At 40.3% G+C, this 8,648-nt stretch overlaps 1 protein-coding gene across 6 annotated transcripts in view; it reads right to left on the bottom strand.

Moving 5' to 3' along the window:
• The window catches only part of CSNK1G1 (casein kinase 1, gamma 1), a 151,073-nt gene that overhangs the window by 73,724 nt on the left and 68,701 nt on the right, over positions 1-8,648 (bottom strand). For all 6 annotated transcript variants that reach the window (XR_001361075.1, XM_005861063.2, XM_005861065.2 and 3 more), the window contains exon 4: positions 6,130-6,199. Coding sequence is in view for 5 of the 6 variants with exons in the window: in XM_005861063.2 (XP_005861125.1) it covers positions 6,130-6,199 (70 nt within the window). In the remaining variant the exon portion in view is untranslated. The remainder of the gene's footprint in view (positions 1-6,129; positions 6,200-8,648) is intronic.

Genomic DNA, 8,648 nt, shown 5'->3' with positions numbered 1-8,648 from the left:
GGGTTCTGACCGATGCCAGACAGTCCCGCTTCTCCCGTATGAGTCTGGGTCCCTAGAGACTCGCCCGGAACTGGAGCTCAGAGCCTGAGACTCCCTCCCGATTGAAAACGACAACCGCGCCCTCAGCTGCCAGTCCGCTCCACATGCACTCCGCACCTTAGTATTTTACTTCAGCACTGCGCCTCCTCCGAGCCTCGGTATGTTTTTCTCTTTCCTCCTAGTTGTAGAACATCCACTCAGCCAGCCTTCCTGTGGTTCTGGATGATGATGTCCGTTCCGTCTTTTAGTTGTATTTTTGAAGTGGTTGTTCGAGGCAGCAAACTTCCGTGTTTACCTATGCCGCCATCTTGGTTTTCTCCTCTAATCCCATTTTAATGTGCACGAATTTCGTGCACCAGGCCACTAGTGTGCATGCGTGTGTGTGTGTGTGTATGCCTAATATGCAAATTTTCCCTACCGGAGTTCAACCGGGAGACCGATTGCTTGCTATGACGTGCGCTCACCACCAGGGGGTGGCACAGAATGAAGGCAGGCCCTGGCCAGCAGCCAGCAGCCAAGGAAGGGAGGCCCTGGCCAACAGCCAGAAGGGAGGCCCTGGTCGGCAGCTGGAAAGCCCCGATCGGCCCTGATTGCTGGCCAGGTCTAGGGACCTTACCCATGGACGAATTTTGTGTACCGGGCCTCTAGTATGGGATAAAACAGCTGTGAGCTGGGAAAATGTTAAGTTGACTATGTATATACTCTCTTAAGTAAAAGGACTCTGAGAGCATAAAAACATTCCCATAACAGGAAAGTAAGTTTGAGACTTACCATGGTGACTATCATACAATTAACACAACACTGATGACTGAAGAAAATGATAAGAAAAATAAGAAAGATGGTTACAACTCACAGGGTGCTTTCTTCTGCTGATTCCAAGGCTTACAGCTTTAATTACCAAAATGAAATACTGCTGTTCTTTCTTGTGAAGCTGGATCATTGTACCAAACCAATACTAAAACTACCAGCAGGGCAGGCAAGTTCCAGGGAATCCAGAGTCAATATTTAAGTCCCTGACTCCTAATCTTGTGTACTCAGAACAACCTATAGAAACTACATCTGAAAAGCATAATTATGTCCAATGCCAAAGTCTATTGTACCTTGAAAAATCAAAACACAATGATGTAAGAAGGAATGAAGCAGAACTGAAGAATGTATTTGGTTTAGAAACAGAGAACATATAAAACTCTGACTTTCCAATAATCAGGGAAAAATAACATTTCTCATAGTCAATTACATATAGTTAGAGTCACATTTAAAAGTTTTTCTCATAATAAATTTAGAAATTCTCCAGTAATCCCATGTTCAAACCATAATTTGCAAATAAAAACCTACCTTGCCCCCAGCCATCCAATGATGGGAAACACTAGATAATATCCCCATTTTGATTCATGGCTCATTGGATGTCCATTTTGCCAGGGTTATATTTATAATATAATTAAATTCTAAAAAAATATGTTTATATTTTCTGAAACTGAGGAAGATATCAGGTATAATATATATCTGTGTCATGATGTTTCTTATACAGTAATATGTGGTCTTTAAGAGTTTTTTGGGGTTTTTTAGTTTCTTTTTTTTTAAAAAAATGTATATTTATTTCAGAGAGGAAGGGAAGAGAGAGAGATAGAAACATCAATGATGAGAGAGAATCACTGATCCGCTGCCTCCTGCAGGCCCCCTACTGGGGACCGAGCCCACAACCCAGGCATGTGCCCTTGACCAGAATCGAACCCAGGACCCTTCAGTCCACAGGCTGACACTCTGTCCACTGAGCCAAACCGGCTAGGGCTTTTAAGAGTTTTTACTACCCTTGTCGGTTTGGTTCAGTGACTAGAGCGTTGGCCTGTGGACTGAAAGGTCCTGGGTTTGATTCCAGTCAAGGGCACATGCTCAAGTTGCAGACTAAATCCCCAGTAAGAGGCATGCAGGAGGCGGCCAATCAATGATTCTCATCATTGATGTTTCTATCTCTCCCTCTTCCTTCCTCTCTGAAATAAAAAAAATATATTTTTTAAAAAGTTTTTTTTAATACAATCTTAGAGTTCAAATAGGTCTTTAAAAGTCATGTATTCTAGGCCCTAGTCAGTTTGGCCACTGGATAGAGTGTTAGCCCTCAGACTGAAGGGTCCCAGGTTGATTCCAGTCAAGGACAAATACCTCGGTTGCAGACTCAATGCCCTGGTCTGGGCATATGTGGAAGGCAAACAATCGATGTGTCTCTCTCTCTGTCTCTCCTCCTCCCTTCCACTCTCTCTAAAAATTAAAAATAATAGAAAAATATCCTTGGATGAGGATTAACAAAAAAAGGTAATGTAGTCTAACTTTTTAGCCAGTGCACAAATTGGCCTCACAACATCCAGAATGTATAACTGTTCAACTTCTGCCTGGAAACTGCCCTCCCTCTAAGAGACAGGAAATCAATCTTATTACATAAAACAGCTTACTTCGGTTCACAATTTGCTTTTTAGTTCCTAAAGAAGGGGTTCAGAAAGAAAGGGAACAAGGTATTGCATCACTTTACTATCAGTTGTTGAACTTAGGCTTGAAAACGTTAACACACAGCTCAAAGAAATGGGGACAGAAACCAGTTGCTTGGTGATGGAGGAAGGTAAGAGTAAGACCATAAAGCCACTGCTGCAGGGCAAGAGTTGCTTCTTACAGTCTGCCTGGCATGGCTCAGTGGTTGAGTGCCAACCTATGAACCAGGAGGTCAAGGTTTGATTCCCCATTAGGGCACATGCCTGGTTGTAGGCTTGATCCCCAGTAGGGGTTGTGCAGGAAGCAGCAGATCAGTGCTTCTAATCATTGATGTTTATATCTCTCTCTCCCTCTTCCTTCCTCTCTGAAACAAATAAAAATATATTTTAAAAAATTGCTTCTTAACAATTGGTCATCCATCTCTGTTTGACTACTCCTAGCCATAGAATTTATTGCTCTTTAAGGTAATTCATTGTTGGAAATCCCAGAGCATTGGAGGTTCTTCAAATTTGGGCCAAAATTTTGCCTTTTTTATTTCCATGGAACGCTGTTGAGCCCTCTGTTACCAGCTCAGAGGCATTTGTAACAACTGTTATACGCTGCCCCCTCTACCACTCAACAGCAGCAATGGCTTTATGGTCTTTCTCTTACCTTCCTCCATCACCAAGCAACTGGTTTCTGTCCCCATTTCTTTGAGCTGTGTGTTAACAGTTTCAGGCATAAGTTCAACCAATGATAACAAAGTGATGCAATACCTTGTTCCCTTTCTTTCTAAACACCTTCTTATAGGAACTAAATAGCAAATTGTGAAATAGTAAGCTGTTTTATGCAGTAAGATTGATTTCACAGAGGAAGGGAGAGGGAGAGAGGTTGAAACATCAATGATGAGAATCATTGATTGGCTGCCTCCTGCACGCCCCTTACTGGGGATCGAGCCCACAACCCGGGCATGTGCCCTTGACTGCAATCGAACCTGGGACCCTTCAGTCTGCAGGTCGATGCTTTATCCACTGAGCCTAACCAGCTAGAGATGAAAGGCAATTTTTTAAAAATTTAAAGCAAAGTTATCTTTATTGTTTAAAGTATTACAGATGTCCCCCTTTTTTCCCATCGACTCCCTCCATCCAATGATCTACCTATCTATACTAATAAAAGGGTAATATGCTAATTACAATGGACATCCTTCCAGACGTCCTTCCGAACAAAGCCACAGTGGCAGGGGCCGAGGCAGAGGCAGTTAGGGGCGATCAGGCAGGCAGGCAGGTGAGCAGTTAGGAGCCAGCGGTCCCGGATTGTGAGAGGGATATCCGACTGCCGGTTTAGGCCCAATCCTGCCTAAACCGGCAGTCAGATGTTCCCCGAGGGGTCCCAGATTGGAGAGGGTGCAGGCTGGGCTGAGGGACCCCTGCCTCCCCATGCACAAATTTTGTGCACCGGGCCTCTAGTCCTATATAATAAAAGCCTAACATGCTAAGTGTCCGGTCGTCTGGTTGGCCGTTCAACCAATCAAAGCATAATATGCTAATGATATGCTAAGGCCGTTCAACTGCTCGCTGTGACGTGCACTGACCACCAGGGGAAGACGCAACCGGTCAACCAGTCGCTAATACGTGCACTGACCACCAGGGGGCAGACGCTCCAACTGGTAGGTTAGCTTGCTGGTGGGGTCTGGCTGATAGGGACTGAGTGAGACAAGTCGGACACGCTGTGGAGCCCTCCCGCATCCCTCCCCAGCCCCAATCATGCACCAGTGGGGTCCCTCGGCCTAGCATGCACCCTCTCACAATCCAGGACCCCTTGGGGGATGTCAGAAAGCTGGTTTCAGCCCGATCCTGCAGGCCAGGCTGAGGGACCCCACTGGTACACAAATCTGTGCACCGGGCTTCTAGTTTAATAATATTTTCAGTGCATGTAGAATGCCAAAACATCAAGAATCTGCAATGCTCTCTCTCTCTCTCTCTCTCTCTCTCTCTCTCTCTCTCTCTCTTTTTTGGTAATCCTCACTCGAGGATCTTTTTCCATTGATTTTTAGGGAGAGTGGAAGAGAGAGGGAAAGACAGAGAGAAACACATTGGTTGCCTCCTGCACCAACCCCCACCAGGGCCTGGGCCTGGGAGGAGCCTGCCACCAAGGTACGTGCCCTTGACCGGAATCGAACCCGGAACCCTTTGGTTCGCAGGCTGACGCTCTATCCCCTGAGCCAAACCGGCTAAGACTGCAATTGTCTCTTGTATTTGGGGATAGTATGAACCCGGCAGCACAGATGTCATCCCTATTAACAGGTTCATTAGATTTGGGGGCTCCATATTGAAAAGGGAACATTGGCCTGATCTGGTTCATTCCTCTGCAAACTGGCCTCATCATTTTCCTTAGGCCCACTCAAACTTCTAAGTTAGGCTGAATCTATCATGTTTTCACCTGTGCCCTAAATTTTTGAAAAATGTACAAATATGTTTATCATAAGTGAGTTGTGATAAATATCATGGTGAAAGTTACAGCCAACTTTAAAGTTTAGTTCTATGCACTCAGTTGGCAATCTTAAATCCTATGCCAGGCACACTCCATATTTAAGGATACCATCAATGAACAAATAGTATATACTAAGAGGCTACTGTGAGCAAGAATGCTTGTTAGGTTCAATGAAAGACAAATGCCTATCCTCGTTTGCTTTGGTTATGACTATGGCTGATTATTGCATGGTCAGAGTATAAAACAACTTTAATAACACCAAGAGGCTCTTATAGAATTCTCTATATTCTAAGGAAGTGTAACTCAAATTCCTTCAATAGTACCTTCAACAGTGATACTTGAAATAGAAACCATTCAGTCATTCACATAAAACTGTCACACTGAGGAAAGCACAAAGCAAAGGAATGTCTACTAATATCAAGCAATGCTGAATCCCAGCACTGAAGGATTTAATCTTCTGTGAGAAGTATGCTACAGGTACAACCTCCTTAAGGTTGGTAACATTTGCTAAGTCAAGATACTTTTCTGGAAACCAGGAAGATATTTTAAAAATTAGAGCTTTTAGGTTAAAAAAAAATTAGAGCTTTTAGGCATGTTTAAAAAATTATAATCTTAAATTTTTTAAATCCTCAAAGATCATAGGTTATTACAATTATTTAGATAGGTCTTCCAAATTAATGAGAAAAATGAATAAAATGATAGTGTTATGGTATTTCAGAACATGGATTTTATAGTATGTCTTTAAAATGGACATATAGTCTCAATATGGTAAAATATAGCTTGTAAATTAGCAACCACTCTTCTTTTCTGTTGGTATACATAAAGAGATGGAAAGAGAATAAGTAAACTGCCAAAAAGCAAAACTCCATACCAGGTATATTTCAAGTGGGTGAAAGCTTTCAAAGGTTGGTTTACAGGTACAGTAACAGCATCACAGATCCCCAATCAATTCAACTGCTCCTCCAAGAGCCAAAGAGCAAGTAGCTTTTTAACTATGTTTATTTACCTATCTATGCTTATTTATTTACCTAGCAAGCAGAGGAGATATGTGTCTGGTATGAGAGTAAAGTTAAGAAAATGTGCATATTTTAGGGCTTCCAGTAATCTGTATTTTAGTAAATAGAGAAAACAGCCTTCACTTACCTGCACTGCCAAGCTGTTTATAAAACCTGTACTCTAAATGAAGCTGTGGAGCACGTGATTTTATTGGTTCCTGAAACCCAAAAAAGATATATCAGATTTAGACAAGTGGAATTTTTCTATTCTTAGGTTTTCAACACAAACCAGAGTTAAGATCACTTAATATTTATTTATTTATTAACTATTTTTTTTACTTTAAATAATTTTTTATTTTTCAATTATAGTTGACATACATTATTATATTACAACCCAATGACCAAACATTATACAAGTTACCAAGTGATCATCCCAATAAACCTCACACCAATCTGACACCATACATAGTTATTACAATATTATGGGCTATATTGTCTATGCTGTACTTTACATCCTGGTAACTATTCTGTAACTACCAATTTGTACTTCTTTATCTCTTCACTTTTTTCATCCATAAGATCACTTAATAATTTAGAGATGATATCTACACATGATAGCATTTTCTTACCACAATTTCTCTCTGAAATCACAGCTAGGGAGAAGATGAAACCGAATTACATATAATTCTTTCCATAGATATTTAAATAAAAAATACTCTGTATGAGCCATCATTCAAGGATAGCTCCCCCTCATCATCAAGTGTTCTCCTGAAATGTATTATCCTAGGAAACCAGATGTCAAATTTTTTAATTAACTACCGGCATGTATTTCCTGCTTTTTTTATTATGAACTTGGGCTAATAAAGTTTTATTATTTTTAGAAAAATAATATATGCTCAGGAAGAAAATTTCAAAAAACACAAAAATTAGGAAGAAACTAAAAATAATATGAGTCCCTATTCCTTTACAGAGAAGCACTATTAACATTTTGGTGAATGTCCTTCCAAATATTTACTTATATATACAAAATAGACTAAAAAATTTTTTAAATAAGTGAGATCATGCTCCATTTGCTGTTCTGTAAATGTGTCTTTAAATTCAACAATGTGAGAATGACATCTTTTCATGACAGGAAGTAAAACTGTATATTATTTTTAAAAATCCTCCCACAAGGATATGTTTTTATTAATTTTATCTATCTATCCATCAATTTCTTTATTTATGGTTAATCCTCACCCAAGGATATTTTTCCATTGATTTTTAATTTTTAGAGAGTGGAAGGAAGAAGGAGAGACAGAGAGAGACACACATCAATGGGTTGCCTCCCGGGTTTAGCCTGCAACCAAGGTATGTGCCTTTGACCGGAATTGAACCCAAAACCCTTCAGTCTGCAAGCTGATGCTCTATCAACTGAGCCAAATGGGCTAGGGCTTTTATTAATTTTAGAGAGAGGGAGAGAGGGGAACATCGATGTGAGAGAGAAACATTGATTGGTTGTCTCCCATACACTCCCCAACTGGGGATGGAACCCACAACCCTTTGGTGCATGGGATGATGCTCCAACAGAAACACTCGACCAGGGCTGTATATTATTTATTTATTTTTGTATATTATTTTTAATGGCAATAGTACGCCTCTGTATAAATGTATGTACACACACACATGAATTGCTTTCAGTTTTCAATATTATGAATAATGCTGCATAAAAATTGTTTATGTATGTTTAGCTTTATACTTAAGAAAATTAGATTATACATGCAATTAAAATATATAAACAATATGGTGATCAAGTTTTCAGAAATAGAGTTTCTAAAGACCCCAGAGACAAAGTAGCTAACTATCACACTTTGCTCTATAACAAACTTCAAGAATTGGCTGGTTAATTATTCTGTATTGACAGTACACCAGGCAATTAGGTAATAAGAAAATCAAACACTACCCTAAAAGATATACCTGAATACTCATTAGGATGGCTATTATCAAAACCACAGAAAACAACAAGTATTGGTGAGGATATGAAGAAACTGGAATCCTTGTGCAATACTGCAAAATGGTAGAGCTACTATGGAAAAGAGTATGGCAATTTCTCAAAAAATAAAACATTGAATTACCATATGATACAACAATCCCACTTCTGGATAGTTACACAAAAATATCAGGACTCAAATTGATTTTTAAAAAATATATTTTTATTGATTTCAGAGAGGAAGTGAGAGGAAGAGAGAGATAGACACATCAATCATGAGAGAATCATTGACTGGCTGCCTCTTGCACACCCCCCACTTGGGGATTGAGCCTGCAACCCAGGCATGTTACCTGACAGGTAATCGAACCGTGACCTCCTGGTTCCTAGTTTGACGCTCAACTACTAAGTCACGCTGAACAGGCTCAAACTGATTTTTGTACACCCATATTCATACTGGCATTATCCCCAAAGGTCAAAAGGTGGAAGCAGCAAAAAAAAAAAAACAAAAAAACACACAAGATGGCGGCATAGGTAAACACCGGAAATTGCTGCATCCCACAACTTCAAAAATACAACAAAAAGACAAAATGGACATCATCCAGAACTACAGGAAGGCTGGCTGAGTGGAAATTCTACAACTAGAAGGAAAGAGAAAAGCACACTGAGACTCAGAGGAGCTGCGGAAGTAAAGTGCAGAGGTA

The sequence above is a fragment of the Myotis brandtii genome, unplaced genomic scaffold, assembly GCF_000412655.1.
Source record: "Myotis brandtii unplaced genomic scaffold, ASM41265v1 scaffold144, whole genome shotgun sequence".
NCBI lineage: Eukaryota > Metazoa > Chordata > Mammalia > Chiroptera > Vespertilionidae > Myotis > Myotis brandtii.
This window is presented reverse-complemented; position numbering and strand designations above follow the sequence as displayed.